The sequence below is a fragment of the Echinops telfairi genome, unplaced genomic scaffold (assembly GCF_000313985.2).
Source record: "Echinops telfairi isolate 266 unplaced genomic scaffold, ASM31398v2 ScPeMD7_60;HRSCAF=208, whole genome shotgun sequence".
In the NCBI taxonomy this organism is placed as follows: domain Eukaryota; kingdom Metazoa; phylum Chordata; class Mammalia; order Afrosoricida; family Tenrecidae; genus Echinops; species Echinops telfairi.
Window position 1 is genome coordinate 42736027 of NW_022103958.1, and position 17600 is coordinate 42753626.

A 17600-nucleotide genomic window follows, 5' to 3' on the forward strand; every position below is an offset into this window, starting at 1 on the left:
CCCCTGAAATAAAATACTCATGATCTGAAAGCTGGTATATATGAACATGCGGTTTGCTGAGTGAATGCCACCAAAGGAATCAGAGTTCACTTTTTTGGTAAATATTAATGGCACTAAGATGATTGGTTTTTTTTTAATAGATTTTTAGAACAAATCAAATAAAAAAATCACAAGAATTTTGAAACATCTGGAGTTGATAAGACAGGTAAGAGTAAATGTATAGATGAAATGAAAGGAGAAGCTACACTTTTGTTCCTAAATATTGCAGAGTAAAGCCAAATTTGGGATATTTGAACTAAAAGTTAAACCTTAAAGGCTTGAAAACTCCTCCATGGAAATTTGCTAAACTACTTCAGAGCACTTATCAGTAAAGCATTTAGGAACAAAGTTAACATACTATGTTTTAAAATATTTGTATCAAAAGCCCAAACAAAACTATCTTATGCTATATTCTTTAGTCAACAACAAATACCGTATATACTTGTGTATAAGCTGAGTTTTTCAGCACATTTTTAATGTGGTTTTTGTGGTGAAATTGGGTGCCTCAGCTGATATTCGGGTTGGCTTATACTTGAGTATATACCGTAATAACATATCTTATCAACTGTTTCTGAAACATTTCTAGCTCCAATCCATAGCAAATAATTACCTTTCTAATACCAATTCCACAAGAAATAAAATATAGGGGGAGGGGGACAAGAGAAGGAAATTTTGGAGGGGAGGAGACCACAGAGAAGTAACAAGTCTTTCTTTCTGTGGGCTATTGGGGGCTCAGATACTTTCTCAGCAGCAGCCTGATGCAGGATAAAAACACTAAATGGGGAAGGAACAGGGTGTCTTAGGCTGTGGTCTTAGTTTAGCTCCTAATTACAAGTATCTCTCTCAACTCTTACTGCCATCGAATCAATGCTGACTCACAGCAACTCTGTAGTGCAGGGTAGAACTGCCCCTGTGAGGTTCCAAGACTGTAATTCTACCCTGTCCCAAATAATTTTATTAGGACATAATCTAGACATCATACCATTCAATCATTCAGTCACATCAAGCAGTGTTTTACAATTACTGTCACAAAACAATTTCAACATATTTTTCTCCTAATTGGACTTCTTGCTATTGGCTCCCCATTACTGCCACCCTGCCCGGCTGCCCCACAGGGACCCTGATTCCAGTTACTGTCTCTGTAGATTCACCAACAAGGGTTTCATAAACCAAAATACATGGAGAGATACACAACAGAAAGTCAGTAACGCCACCAACAATAACAAAATACAGTACTCTAACTCTTTATAGAGTAGAAAACCCCATCTCTCTCCCTTGGAGTTGCTGGTGCTTTTGAACTGCAGACCGTGTGGACAGCAACTCAATGCATAACCATTATACACCAAGGCTCCTAATTACAAGTATAAAGCTAGGCAAATAACTCCTGAAACTTATATACAGTTGAAGGTCTGAGCACAGGTTCTTAAACTTATTAGGCTTACCACCCCCTTAAAAAAAAAAAATTACTCAGCGTCCCCCTGGCAATTAAAGACTTTTGCATTACAGCCCATAATCCAGGATAAAGCATAGATATCTGCTTTTGCAGTCCCTCTGTATCATTCCAGTGCCCTCCAGACTGCTATTGACCACTGTGGGAAGCACCAGTCTAGAGCCATTGTTCCTACCTTTTTTTGAGACATGGACCATTTTCAAAATCAGCCTTCATCCTGGAAAGATGTGCACATACACACACAGCAAAGTGCATGGATTTCCAGGAGCTTAAGAGACATACCCTAGACACTAATTCTCTGAAATTTTTCTAGAGACTCCCTCTCCAAGTCTTCTCCCGCAAAATGAAGTATTCCTCGCCTATATATCATCCTCTGTTTGCATCAGTACCTGTATGAGTTCTGATATGTTTCTGAAGATCTCCTGAAGTTTTGAAAGACTTAGTACAATTGTCTTCTGAACATCGATATGGCTTTTCTCCTGTGTGAGTTCTGAAATGACTTTTTAATCCATAACCTTAAAGAAAATTAAAGGAAAAAAATGATCCCATTTACTTTATCCCCCTAAACATTCAGATTAAGGTATTTCCTTTACAAAAATACACTGAAAAATATAGTAAGCATGATATAGTATTAGGTGAACAACAGAAAAGTACTATAGACATTGCTCACAGCTCATAAAAGAATTGAAATGCTCATGGTAGAATCAGAGCCCACAATAAAAAGAAGAGTGCGTGTCGGGAGGTCAGCTATCAGGCCTAGTTCTGGATGTGTCACTGGGCAGGCAGTTCTCCGTGGTTTGTACAATGACCCTAAGAAAACACACAGCGGAGCGAAAAGCACCAAAATAAGGCCGAGGAGAAAAGCCAGAAAAGCGAGGGCCAGAGCAAGCAGGACAACACACAGGTAAGAGAGACGGAAACACCAGTCATGTGCTTCTGCTGAGTCAGAGAACGCTCAGACTCAGACTCCATCCCTAAGCACCACCAAGAAACAAGGAGGATTCCTGTTTCTACCTGTTGCAAACGCTTTTCCGCAGCCGGAATGCTCACACTGATAAGGCCGGTCCCCTGTGTGAGACCTCTCGTGGACCTGTTAAGGAAGCAGACAGTCACAGTTGCTTTAGGGATCCCTCACATAGGGTCAACACAGACTTTTCCCCTCCTCACTAAGTCCTTTTGTTGTTGGTATGTCTCCTAAAACAACTTTTCACAAAAGCACAGCCCGCTAATTCTCGATACAGGTCTACATATTGAATATATCTCATAAGACAAAATATGTATGACATACTGAATGGAAGGCCAATTGTTTGTAAATTTTCACCCACATCACAATCTTACAGAAATTATGTACGTTATAGAGAATATAACTTCTTAATACATAAAGAAAAAATGAGAAGAAAGAGCACACACAAGATGGGGATAAGTGTGTGGAGGCTGCCCTAAGAGGGGCCTAGGCTCCAGGCATGAATTAACTACTGCCTTGCTCTGTGGCCACAAGAGCCTACCTACTCTTAAGTCTCAAAATCCTCTCTATGAAGGGGGGACATAATCGTGTTTACCTTAAAGGGTTGCTGTGAGATGAATAACAATATAAAGAAAACGTTTACTGACCTTTCCCACATATTGAGGAGCCCACCCTGGTGGCATAGTGGTTATGCATTGGGCTGCGATCTGAAAAGTTAACAGTTCGAAACACCAGCTGCTCATCAGGAAAAAGATGAGGCTTTCTAGTCCCATACAGAGTTAGTCTCGGAAAACGCACAGAGGTTCTTCTACCCTGTTCGTAGGGTCACTTTGTGTCAGAATCACCTTGGTGGCACTGAGTGGATGGGCAGTTACACTCTGGCACAGTTAGTAGGGGGAGGAGCTGACTTGAAGCACAACAGCACACGTCTGTACAGGCTTCTGTGTGACTGTGAGTGCATGTGCGTGCGTGTGTCTGTATCTAATAAGCATGGCAAAACTGACCACGTATGATTTTTAATGGTAAAAACTTAAAGTGGATTTTGAAAGCCACAACTATATCATGTCAACTTTTAATGCCCTAGGTATTTTCCTAATTGGGTACAGCACTTCTTTTACACACATATGTACCTTCAGGTGATGAGCTGTTGTATATAATTTTCCACATCCATCATATTCACATCGAAATGCTTTTTCTCCACTCTGCTGAGCTTTAGCAGTTACTCTTGTTGCATGTCCTTGTAAGACAATCTAGAAAAAGCAAAATTACCATTACTACATGTTTAAACAGAAATAAAACAGGCAAGCTTACCATTTTCAGAAGGAAAAGATAAGGCTGCAAAGTGTTTTTTCAGACTCAGTCATCACAGGATATATTTTAGGATGTGTATCCTAAAACCAGTATTGAAAGCATTTTCCCTTTACACAAACATGAGGCATTTTGGCCAGCTGAGTCACTGTAGGAAATATTATATTTTGCAAAACAATCTGTATTCATTAAAAACAAACAAATAAATAAAATAAACTAAGCAAACAAACAACCTCACTCTAATCAAGTCAATTCTGACTCAAAGAACCCTGAAAGACAAAGCAGAACTTCCCCTATGGGTTTCCAAGACTAACTGTCTTCTTTTTTTTTTTTTGCTAGAACTCAGCAAAATAAAATTCCAGTTTATTGTTGGTCAACATTGTTTCACACATACTTCAAACAGGCCAAAAAAATAAATAAACAGCAACTTCATAGACAAAAAAGGAAAAATTAAGAAGAAACCTTTAAAAAGGAAGCAACCTTTTGTAACTCTTTACAGGAGTAGAAAGCCTCATTTTTCTCCTCAGAGTGGTTGGTGGTTTTGAACCGCTGACCTTGAGAGATCCAACACCACAAACATTCATAAAACAGTACGGATTTTAAAACTCTTTTTAAAGAGACACAGACCCTTTCAGTGCTGATGGGCTGTGATTCAAACCTACCTGAATGGAAAGATGAGGCTGTCTGCTCCTGTCAAGCTTTATAGCCTCAGAAACCCACGTAAGGCTATGGTGTCGAAACTGACTAGACGACGGTGGGTTTGGTTAAAGATGAGCACCCAGTTTAGAAAGAAAGGTCCTATAAACAGTAAAGAATGTCTGCCCTCTGGTCAGTGAGCCCCGTAGTGACAGAGCGCAGTCTGCACAGACTGCCCCATGGCTCAAACACCAAGCGTTTTCATATCGTGAGGATTTCAGAATGGAGAAAGATCATCATGACTGAGGAGATACTACAGATATTACAGACTGGAAGAGAAACCTGGAATAAAAGTCTTATCAGAATTAAGCAGATGACAAAATAATAATTTATAAATTATCAGGGGTTCGTGAGGGAGGTGGGTAGGGAGGGAGGGGAAAAATGAGGAGCTGATACCAAGGGCTCAAGTAGAAAGTAAATATTTTGAGAACGATGATGACAACAAATGCACAAATGTGCTTGACACCATGAATGGATGTATGGATTGTGATAAGAGTTGTACGAGGCCCCAATGAGATGATTAAAAAAAAAAGAATTAAGCAGATGATGTTCAACTCTCTCAGGTTTCTGGTAAAGAGATTCTGCCACAATCCCACTACCTTGCATCAGTGACTTTTTGTTAAGCAAACATTTTATGAATGTATTTTAATTGCTTAATGTTTTTGATCTCTTATTATTAAGGACATGAGTATGCTATACAGAATTTCATTTCTGATGTGAAAATGGATGCAAATTTATTTTTATTGACTTTAATATAGGTTCCATTTTCAGGAAAGCTAGGATTTATAATCTGGACAAAATTATGACTTAATAGGTTTGGTTCATTTACATGATGTGTTTACATAAAATAAAAATTAAGGTAGATATACTTTGAAGGCTTGTTTATTTCTTACCATAGAATATATGTCAAAACATCTTGTTAAAAATCATTTTTATCTTTTGTAATAAAGCTATCTACACTCTGGGGTCCGGTCAGGTCCTCTTCACACTGGGTAATAATCTACTACAGTAGAACACGTGTTTCAATGGTATGGGCAGAGTGGAGGTGTTACAGAAGCTATATGGGGAGGGGAATGAGAGGCAGCCTGCGTTAGTTGATAACGGTACAAAAGATGGTTCACCATGGCCAAAAGCTACTACTGGGTATACAGACTCTACATGCGACTTTTCCTCCTAATTGTTAAACTTAAAAACAAGTAGTAAATCGCAGGATAACTGCTAAATGACAAGCTATTTAACCACTGTCTTGTACTATAGTGGTATCCATCAAGGGTTATAGATAAAAGTTTCTGAATAAAGGTGGGCATATGTTGATTAAATACTTAAATAAAATCTTGCACAGTCTTTCCAGTGGGCACGAGGGAAATGCTAAGGACTGATAAATGTCTACACAAAGAATGATGTAATGCCACATCACCTTCCTACCTCTATGAGACCTGCTCTCACCTTTCCAAATACCACCAGAGTGAGACTTATGTGGGTGGGGTGTCAGGGTAGTGTGTGCCAAGGGATGAGGCAGCGGTGAAGAGTCTCTAATGTCAGGGTAAGATGCTGGGAATTTAGCCTATAAGACAGTCCAGAGTTTCTTAAATGTTTTTCACTTGTGACCTTTTTTTCCGCTCATGCAATTTTATGCGATCTCAGGTGTAGCAAATGAGTACTCAAACTAAACACAGCTTTGAATAAAGTTAATGACTTGAGTAGTGCAGTGAAGCATAATATCTAACTCTGGTGATACTCTTTTGGCTACGAGCACAGGCCTGCATTCAGAACCAAGGCTGCAGTGATGACTTAGATACAACATGGGCAAGTGCTGCCAGAAGCACTTTGGATCCATCACGCATTTGATTTTTTTTTCCCCACACATTTGATTTTGAATGACTCTGTGGTGACTGCATGCTCTCAACCTGCCACTGAAGCAGTTCTGCCCGTAGCACAGAGTGGACCTGCTCCATAAGGCTCCCCAGGCTGCAAATCCTTCAGGCAGCAGGCAACGACATCACTCACTGCCAGTGACCTCTTGACTTTGTGACCTAGTAAAAAGTCAATTTGAGTCTACAAATGCCTTCTGTGGAATTTGACCAGAGAATAAATGGGAATCTTGAATTGCTTGAAGGTGGTGAACCTGAAAAAGCATGTACAAATCGAAGATGTGAAGACAGCCCATTTTGCGAAGAAAAGCCAGCAGAGATAGAAGAAGTGTTTTATTTTTTTTGGTCATTTTATTGGGGGCTCGTACAACTCTTATCACAATCCATACATCCATCCACTGTGTCAGCACATTTGTACATTTGTTGCCATCATCATTCTTGGAACATTTTCTTTCTACTTGAGCCCTTGGTATCAGCTCCTCATTTTCCCCCCTCCCTCCAGAAGAAAAAGTTTTAAGGCTTCTGAGGGACTAGAGAAGGAGGTCAAAAAGATCACCCTCTGATCTTGACTCTTTTGCAAATCTAGTTCCTGTCAAGCTCAGCAATCCCTTTTCTTGGATGCCTGCAGTACTGCTGCACCCTTACTATCTCTCTCTGTGCTTGAGCTTAGCTTGTCTAGTTTCTGTGCTAACGATTAGAGTCCTGAGTAGCTCTTGGCCAAACCAAAGAACTCTGATCTCTAATACGCATGGAATTTGATTTGAAGTAAGTCTTAAAAAGAATTCTGGGGCAATGAATGTACAAATGCGCTTTACACAATTGATGTGTGTATGGATTGTGATAAGAGTTGTATGAGCCCCTAATAAAATGATTTAAAAAAAAAAAAGAATTCTGAACTGTCACAGTATAACATGTTTAAAATCGCTACAGTGCTTACTAATTTACAAGTTGTGTTCTTACTGTTTACTTCAACTACTTCATATGTAAATTTTATTTGGTTTCTAAGACCCCAATAGGTGGGTAAGGCAAAAATCCTAACAGTTGAGGATTCTTACATTCAGAGAAATTATGCAAATTACCTAAAGTCACATAACTATTACATAGCAGAGTGGAGGTTCAGGCTGGGCTTTTGATGACAAATTATGTTTCACTTCAATACCATGCTGTTTTCTTCATGTAACGAAGAATAGTGGGGTTTGAAGGCAGTGACAGTAATCACAAGCTTCCCCAAACAGATGTGCACAAATTCAATGTCTGCATTTCATTAAGAATTTGACTTAGGTAAATCTGACATCATGCACGATAAAAAATCTTAGTCTCCTTTTATTCACATGTAAAGTAATATGAATTCAAAGACTTGAAAATGCTGCCAAGAATCACATAATTTGAGGGGAATAGAGAGAGCTGATAGCACTGATGACTGTATAATCCCACTCAATGGGATCGAACAACAGAATTGTATTGAATAGATGTATTAGATCATGTAAAATGTGGCAAAAACCATCCAAAACTATTATGGGGGGAAAAAAAATGAGCTCCAGTGGGGGAAGAGGTAGAGGAGGGAGGGGAAAAGGGGGAGCTGATACCAAGGAGTACAAGAAGAAAATGTACTGAAATTGATTGTGGTCAGGGAGGGGAGAGGGGGAGAACGGGGGAACCCATCACAAGGTTGGATATAGAGACACACACACAAACACACACACACCTGCTGAAAGGGACAAATAATAGAAATGTGGGTGTGGTAGTTACACAGTCTGGTGTCAATTTGGGACTTGAGAGGATTAAGAGTGAAGGAGTGGAGTCTAGTCTGTCAATTGGATCATAGCCAATGAGGCCTCTGTGTGGGCATGGCCTTTTCCTGAGAATTCTGGGAACTCCTGAATTTTCCTCCTTGGAGGCACGAGACATTTTCTCTCTCTGCTCACTCCGAGACGCTCTACTAACAAGACACATGGCCCTACACTAATAGACCCCGTACCTTGGGAAATGGAGAAGCCACGTGGAGAACCCTGCCAGAGCTGAGATGCTTACAATGCCACTGGACCCACAAGACTTTCCATTCACTGGCCTGTGATCTTCCTGCATTCGGTGTCATTGCATGTGTTGCCTGAGTTTAAAGAGGACTTTATAGACTGGTATCGGACATATGGGCTAATATCACACTTATGGACTTGATCTGGGCTGGGCTAGAATGTTTTCTCAAAATTCAACTGCTCTTGTATATAAAGCTCCTATTTTTATTTTGCTAGTTTCAATTTCTTTTTTTAATCGTTTTATTAGGAGCTCATACAAGTCTTATCACAATCCATACATTCAATTGTGTAAAGCACATTTGTACATTCATTGCCCTCATCATTCACAAAACATTTGCTCTCCACCTAAGCTCCTGGCATCAGCTCCTCACTTTCACCCCTCCCTCCCCGCCCCCCCCCATGAACCCTTGATAATTTATAAATTATTATTTTGTCATATCTTGCTTACCCTGTCCGATGTCTCCCTTCACCAACTTTTTTGTTGTCTGTCCCCCAAGGAGGAGGTCACATGTAGATCCTTGTAATTGGTTCCCTCTTTGCAACTCACCCTCAACCCTCCCAGTATTGCCACTCACACCACTGGGCCTGAAGGGCTCATCTGGCCTAGAGTCCCTGTGTTTCCAGTTCCTATCTGTCCCAATGTACATCCTCTGGTCTAGCCAGAATTGTAAGGTAGAACTGAGATCATGATATTGGGGGAGGAGGAAGCATTCAGGAACTAGAGGAAAGCTGTATGTCTGTCTCATCGTTGCTACATCACACCCTGACTGGCTTGTCTCCTCCCCAAGACCCTTCTGTAAGGAGATGTCCAGTGACCTACAAATGGGTTTTGGGTCTCCACTCCGCACTCCCACCCTCATTCACTATAAGATTTTTTGTTCTGATGATGCCTGATACCCGATCCCTTCAATACCTTGTGATCACACAGGTTGGTGTGCTTCTTCCATGTGGGCTTTGTTGCTTCTAAGCTAGATGGCCGCTTGTTTACCTTCAAGCCTTTAAGACCCTAGATGCTATATCTTTTGACAGCCGGGCACCATCAGCTTTCTTCGCCACATTTGCTTATTCACCCGCTTTGTCTTTAGCGGCTGTGTCCGGAAGGTGAAAGCTCATTCTTATACACATGAGTGTCTATGAATTTGTTTCTCTAGTCTACCCAGACTAACACATTGGGTGAAATATGAAATAATAACAATATACAATTGATCAAGGATTCACGAAGGTGTGAGGGTTGGGGAGGGAAGGAAAAAAGGAGGAGCTTATACCAAGGGCTCAAGTAGAAAATATTTTTGAAATGAGGAGGGCAACATCTGTACAAATATGCTCGATACAATTGATGTGTGGAATGTTATAAGAGCTGTAAGAGCCCCAATAAAGTGATTAAAAAGGAAAAAGAAACTGATTGTGGTAGCAACCGTACAACTTCTGGATGTGACTGAACTATGGATTGTTGTGATACCTGTAAGAGCGCTCAATAAATAAAATGATTTTTTTAAAAAGAAAAAAGATAGTAATTTAAAAAAAATCACATGATTTCAAAGCTGATGGACTTGGTGAATTGAAAAATGTGTTCATACTGCTGCCAATCCGTGGCACCGCTTCAGCTGGTAAACAAAAATATTGGCTACTTAATAGTGCTTATTAGCATCAAATGTTTCCCAGTGATTCCTGGTATTTTATCACTTATTATTACTATAGATATTTAATTTTCTTAATAACCCCTAACAGTATGATTCAAAAGTCATTAAGTGTAAAATGATGATGGCAACAAATGTACAAATGCGTTTGACACAACGGATTGATGTATGGATTGTGATACATGATTTTAAAAAAAAGTCATTAAGTGGTGATGCTAATGTTCAAGTTGAAAAATGTGGCCAAAGCATTAATTTAAAGAATGAGAGTTAAATATGATAAAACTTACACAAGAATGAAAGAGAAAGCAGAAGCAATCAGCAAGATGTTAGCTATAACTGCTGAGAAAATTAAGAGCAAGAAAATGCTATACTGATTATGTAAGTTCCAAACAATCACTCTCTCCTACCCTAACACATTTCAATTACACAATGTCTGAATTTTTTAACTATGGGCGAGCGTCTCTGCAATTCCTGCAGAACTTTCAGTAGCACTGCTGCTCTAGACTGGTCCCTGGTTATGGGGTGTGCACTTCAATCACTGGAGAGCTAACTCATAGGCTGCCCGCAGCCCAGAAAACAAGCTGGTACAAAGGCTGGTGTGCCCTCCAGACTTTGAACAGGAAAACACAGAGTGAATGAGTAAGAAACAGGAGAAACAAGATGTGGTGAAAAGTGAAGTAGCAAATAAAAAAGCAGGGTGGGGGGCTAAGTCACAGCAAGAACAGAGCCGCTGAAAAAGAATCTGGAAATGATCCAGAATGGACAAACAAGCTCGGCTACATTTGTGCTACATTTTATGCTTCAATAACTCTCTAAAACACCACAAGACATGGACAAAACCAGAGAACATTATGCTCAGCAAACTCAGTCAATCTCACAGAGATAAATGCTTAATATCACCATTGTTATAAAGAAAAGCAAAGAAGAAACATGGTTTATACACCAACAGACAAGGCTGATGAGTGGGAGAAGGCCGCCAGGGATGGGGAGGGAACTGGGGGTGTGTGGGGTGTGTGCTTTGAGGGGGGGGCCGGGGGCGGCTGGAATTTGAGAAAAAAAGAGGAGGGTTTAACAAGATGTTGTTGATTTCATTTTGTGTTATAGACTATGTAAAAAAACAAAACAAAACTATATAGTCTGTTTCTTTAAAAAAAAAAAGTCCTTCCCCTGTGCAAAAACAAATCCTTCTAGATCCTTTATCTCGCAACCATAAATAGTGATTTGAGTGGCTTTGACAAAAAAAAAAAAAAAAAAGTGGAGGAAAAGTAAAAAATGAAGTAGACTGGGAGTCTCTAGGGACAAACAAGTTCACCTCAAACAAACAAGGAGCCTACAAACCACCACGGGTGGGTGGTCAGAAGAACTCTTGGTTTCCAACGCTACTTTGGACCCAGGAAAACAGGCTGTAGCTGGATCTCACTGATATGCCTATTTCCTTTAGCGCCACTTCCATCCATATGGGCAACCCTGTGAGCTGAGGAAGTGTGAGAAAGCTGCTGCCCCAGGCACACAGGTGTTTCCTAAACTGGGATCTTTCTGGAGAGGCAATGACTCCGCTATCCAAGCTTTGGTGCACAGATGCACCTAGCAATTGTAACAGAAAGGAATGATTTCATATATGTGTACTGTATCTCTATATAAATAGCTTTAAATACCTGCTGTGGTGCACAGATGCACCTAGCAATGGTAACAGAAAGGAATGATTTCATATATGTGTATCTCTATATAAATAGCTTTAAATACCTGCATTTTCTTCTCTTGCTCATTTTCTCCTATCATTCCAGTGGCGGTTACACTTTCACTGCCATCAATGGATACCTAGAAATGTGGTGGGAGTAAAATAAAGCTTTAAAAGTTTCATAATTTGAAGGCAAATGTTTTGAGGATGATGGCAACAAATGTACAGATGTGCGTGACATAATGGATGTATGTATGGATTGTGATAAGAGTTGTATGAGCCCTTAATAAAGTGAATTTTTTAAAAGTCTCATAATTTGGTGATTGCTTAAGCAAGGTAATGGGTACAAGGAGAGCTATTATCTCCTGTGCACATTTGAAAATTTCATTAATAAAAAGTACATAAATGTTCAAATTATGTAAGACATATAGGGGGGGCTTCAAAAAGTTTGTAGAAAAATGGAGCTGAAAGACAATGAAATCTTCCTACAAACTTTCTGAAGCAGAATAAAAAACATAATAGCTCTTTTGATGTAAAGATTAGCTGAAACTTTTACCATTTCCAATCTCTGAGTTCCACTTAATTCATTAGCAGGGCCCCTATACTTTACTATTTCTTTACGGAAATTTTTCCTTGTGTGTGTGTGAGTTATACTACCCATCTCATTTGTTATGTGCTTTCCTAACCCATTTCCTTCTTTTTCTTCCAATATTTCTTTCTTTCTTTCTTTTTTAAACAGAAATGCTTTTCTTCTCCTTGACATTCTCTGGGTTTGACTTTGACTTCCGTTTCTTATTTGTTTATAGTATGCTTCCCTGCCTCCTTTAATGGAAAATAAAAATATTTACATTTGAGACATTTGCTTCTTGTTGTTTGGTTTTTCGTTTCCTTTCTTACTTCAGTGAATATTTCATTACAAAGATGTGTATGGATGGGAGAAAGGTTGACAGTCGTAAGTGTTCCTTTCTTTGAGTGAGGGAGTCTTAGTGCAATCACAGCTTCTAAGGGATCTAGCTTGGTGTGTCTCCATGGGATTTTACCTGGTGGGCTAAGCACAGCAATGAGAGCTTCTGGTTATGTTCTCTGGACAGCACCAGTTGGTCACGACTTACATCTCACTACTCTTAGAGTACCTTTCCCTGTAACCTAGGTTTGGATGCCCTTTTCAGCCTCTCCCTCATTCCATCTCTGATCTGGAATTTGTCCTCTGGTATTTGGACTTTGTTCCCAAGTCTCCCACTATTCCATGGAGAACTCCTGACCTCCTGGGCTTTCTAGAACTTGGCTACTGCCCTTGGGACATGGATAACATGATAAGAAACCTTACCTTTGCTGCATATTGTTCCAAAGCACTGATGGTGTCAGGGTCAATTGTTGCATCCCCAGTGTGCAGACCTGCCACGGTCCCATCAGCCTGAATTGCCAAGATGGTGTCAGACTGTGGGACTTGCACTGCGTGGTGGATATAAGCTGTGGTGCCATCTTCCAGCTGAACGGCTTGTAATGCACTCTGGTCATAGCTGTCTAAGGGAGCGGAAGAAACTGCTGTTACAGTCTGATAAATGAGCTTCTACTGAATGTGTACTATGAGCATTAGATGGCCTGCTTTACATGTATTCATCTATTTACACCACACAAAAACTTTGTGAGGGGTGGGGTATATTTACCACTCAGATTGTACAAATAGACACAGCAGGGTTTGGGTAATTTAATCAGTTTCCTTAGGAATAGGAAAGTAAAAAAGTAAACAATCAACAGTTAACGTCAATATGTAGAAAAATCAGAACTTGAATTCAGTTCAATATCACTCCAAAGTCTATGTTTTTCCTTCTTCTCAGTAACTATACCAATAGTTGTAGTACAACCTTTCAACAGTATAATGCTATCGAGTGGCCCTGCCAAATAATAAATCTAGCAACTACAATGAACATGATGAACTCCAACTGCTAAAAAAAAAGTTGGTAGCTTATATCAACAGTGTTTCTAAGTAAGATTTTAATAAAAAAGAAGAACAGTGTTTCTAAAATATTTTATAAATAATAACTCCCCCCAAATAAACCAACCTGCTGCCGTCACGTCAATTCCACAAGTCGCAACAGCTAACATTGCCGCGCATTTTGTGTCCACCATGGTTTTCAGGGCTTTACATGTTTCATGTTCTACCCTCCCAACAACTCTATAATGTGGTTGCTTCTTCTAATCCTCATGTTATAAGTGAATGAAACGAGGTACAGGAGGTTAAGCAATCGGCACAAAGGTCACACGGCTGAAAGAGCAGAAGACTCAGGATTTGCGCCGAGATCATTTGGCTACAGAGCTATGCTTTTATCTCCTAGGTAATCCATCTCAAATCCCTGGTTCTCTAACATAGGGTTAATAAACATTAACACTTTACTACATTTGCTTTAAAGAAGCCCTGGTGGTACTGAGGGATAAGCACTGGGCTGCTAATCACAAGGTTGGTGGCTCAAAACACCAACTGCTCCACAAAAGATCTAGCCATGGAAACCCTATCCTGAGTAGCTGTGAGTTGATAATGACTTGCTGACTTGTTAATTTGTTTCAAGGTTTTCTGATGGTGCCACAGATGAAGCATTGGGCTATGAACCATAAGGTCAGTGGTTCAAACTCACCAGCCCCTGTGTGAGAGAACGATATGGCAGTGTTTCTGAAAACACCTACAGTCTAAAGAAATCCTGTGGAGCAGGTCTATGCTTCCCAATAGTGTCACTGAGTTAGAACTGACTGGACAGCAGTGAATTCAAGCTTGGGATTGAGTTTGGTTATTCAATCCAGATCTTCTTTTTAAAATAATTTCATTGGGGGCTCTCATAGCTTTTATCATAATCCATACATCCATCCATGTGGCAAGCATGTTTGTACATATGTTGGCATCATCATTTTCAAAACATTTTCTTTCTAGTTCATTCCCCTCCGACCATGAACCCTTGATAATTTATAAAATATTATTTTTTCATGTCTTACATTGACTGCTGTCTCCGTCCCCCTGGGAAGGGGTTAACTGTCGATCATTATGATCAGTTCCCCTTCTCTCCCCCGACCTTCCCCTTCCCCTCCTGGTATCACTATTCTCATTATCTGTCCTAGATTTCCTGTGTTGTGAGCTCTTATCTGCACCCATGTACATGCTCTGATCTAGCCACATTTGTAAGGCAGAAATGGGGTCATGACAGTGGCGGGGAGAACTAAAGGAAAGTTGTGTATTTCATCGATTCAATCCAGATCTTTTAAAAAACTTCACTTAATTTTAATTAAAGATAAACACAATAGGCAAAGGACCTTAGTAAAAAAGATGCAATCAATGACAACATAAACCAAAAAAAAGTAATTAAGAGGAAGAAAATAAGAATTTAACTCTCAAATGTCTAATTTCATATTTTATTTTATACTTTCTGATTATAATTTCATATTTTAAAGGCAATCTACACTTGATATCTTCCAGGAATATTAGGTTTGCTGGAGAGCCAAATTTCTCAGAAAATTTTCCAAAAACCACGCCAAACTCTGCCATCTTGTATATCAGAGAGTAAGTACAATTGTTTCTTTCACAGGCTAACCTGTCAGGTGCTAAAAGCAGGTCTCATCTGTCCCACACCCACCGCCGCTTCTCCCAAAGCCAGTCTTACCTTTGGAGGCATGGTGAATAAATGCGGTGGTTCCATCTTCTAACTGCACTGCTTGCCCATCCTCTAGCCGCAAACTGTCCCCTGCTCGTGAAGGATGTTTACATTTAGATCTCATGTTTTCTACGCACATTGTGATGAATTCACTTAGCAGCAACAGTCAACAAACCATCGTTACATACATATTAACAACCTACACTTAGTCTTACTAGTTCTTGGGACCAGTCAATATTTACAATGAAGAAAAAAAAAGAATATTTAATTATTTTCAATAAAGCTGATCTAAGTTGCTGATCTAAGTGCTTAAAAGGTTAAAGAAACAAAAACCTAGAATACTTATTTTAGAAATATATATCAGGGGTGAGAAGAGTTGGAAGATACAAGAAACATGGGGGTTCAGCTCAAATATTAGGAAAATCACGATGAGCTTTTGCCCATTTATATTGACAGCAACGAAATAATTACTTTCCTTTATCTTTGAGACAAAATTTCAATTCCTTCAGAGGGAAGACTAGAAATCAGGATCAAGTGTTGCTAATATAAAAGAGCAGAAGGCAGCAGACAGAGAAATAAGCCATTAAGGAGGGTCTCCTGTGTAGTGGATACTTTGGATACTTACCACTTTTCGGTAGAGGTACATGTTGAACGTAGGCAGCAGAGCCATCCTCCAACTGAATGACTTGGCCATCTATGAGCTTTCCTTCTGAAACATAAGATTCAAGACAATAAACATACACAAACAAGAATTTAACTTTATACAATTTCAAAATGATATTGACTATAAATACATACACTACTAAAAAAATACACTACTTAAGATCATGTTCATCTTGATTCTTCCTCAATGTTCTGAGGCAATTCAATAATACATCCAGTGATCCTACAGAGAACAGAAAGTCCTCCCTCAGCCACCCTTCCTCCACTCCCACGTGCACTTAGTGGATCACTCCACAAGCAGCTATGTGTGTGGGAATGCTATAGCACTTTCACAGCCCCTGAGGAAGTGATGCTGACCATAGGCAACCAAAGCCGGGAAGATGGACAGGGATGTGTGGCCCAGTGTCAAGTGTGATTCTCACCCATGGGGCTATAAACGCTTTTCCTTTTCTGCATGTGCTCGGGAGGTATCCATAAAAATCAAGGAGTCTGAGGACCAGGCTTTTTCTTAGAACAAAATAAACACTGGCTCACAGACAATGTTACAAAACCTTGAGTAAAAAAAGCGTAAGATGGCTAATTTTGCTTTGCTTTTGCTGGCTAATTTTGATAAACTTCAAATATCTCACAGGGTAGCTCTACCTTATCACAATAAAGTTTAAGTCTAATTAAAATTACTTAAAATGACCATGCTATAGAAGACATTTCTATGAGAGACTGACAAGGGAAAGAGGTGCTAGGGATTTCAAATCACTGGTACTATCCAGACGGCTGGCTGTGTGCGAGGCACATACCTTTAGAATTGTGTTGTATGTAAGCAGTGGAACCATCTGCAAGTGTTACTGCCTGCAAGCTTACACCTTCCATATTTTCTAAATTATCACCATCTATTGGGAAAAAAAATTATTTCCTTTAGAAGATAATCAAATGTGCACTGCTTAAAATGATGAATTTTTAAAATGAGAACTAAACAAAAAGGCAGATAGTTGAACTTACAGTCAAATGTAATTTAGCATAAAATATATATTTCAAAAAAATTAAGTATTAAGTATAGGCAGAAATATAAGATATTTATTTATTTATTTCCCTACCCTAATGTATTCAGCACCCACCCCAAGCTAAAAATGCTAATAGAAATGCTTCAGGTTTTGTTACATTAGGAACAGTGAAATAAAGACAGCTTGATAAGTTTTCATTTTTCCTTAAGAGAAATGGGCATTTTTGTGGTAGATACACAATCATTTGTCAATTTGAGGATTGAGGGTAGGGGTGGAATCTAGCTTGTCAATCAGATCATAGCCAATGAGGCCTCTGTGTGGGCATGGCTTTCTCCTAAGGATTCTGGGAAATCCGGGACTTCCTCCTTGGAGGCGGGAGACACTTCTCTGCTCACACCCTGGGAGACATAACAGCTGACAAGACAATGGACTCACCGTGATGCAGAAACCCCTGCCTATGCTGAGATGTCTCCAATGCCACAGGATCCAAAGACTTTCTACCCACGGGCCTGTGATCTTCTACATTCGGCGTCACTGCATGTGTTTCCTGAGTCTGAAGAGGACTTTATAGATTGGTGTCGGACATATGAGCTAATATTGGACTTATAGACTTGATCTGCACTGG

General features: G+C 39.7%; 1 protein-coding gene across 5 annotated transcripts in view; it reads right to left on the reverse strand.

The window, feature by feature from the left end:
- Positions 1 to 17600, reverse strand: part of ZNF143 (zinc finger protein 143) — a 43258-nt gene that overhangs the window by 19623 nt on the left and 6035 nt on the right. For 2 of the 5 annotated variants that reach the window (XM_045291063.1, XM_045291062.1), the window contains exons 3-11: positions 16772 to 16864; positions 15940 to 16023; positions 15324 to 15407; positions 13004 to 13200; positions 11742 to 11816; positions 3584 to 3703; positions 3101 to 3160; positions 2504 to 2579; positions 1879 to 2004 (exon numbers count right to left, since the gene is read on the reverse strand). In XM_045291063.1, coding sequence (XP_045146998.1) covers positions 1879 to 2004; positions 2504 to 2579; positions 3101 to 3160; positions 3584 to 3703; positions 11742 to 11816; positions 13004 to 13200; positions 15324 to 15407; positions 15940 to 16023; positions 16772 to 16864 — 915 coding nt within the window. The remainder of the gene's footprint in view (positions 1 to 1878; positions 2005 to 2503; positions 2580 to 3100; positions 3161 to 3583; positions 3704 to 11741; positions 11817 to 13003; positions 13201 to 15323; positions 15408 to 15939; positions 16024 to 16771; positions 16865 to 17600) is intronic. The other 3 variants (XM_045291064.1, XM_045291066.1, XM_045291065.1) reach the window with 3 other exon arrangements.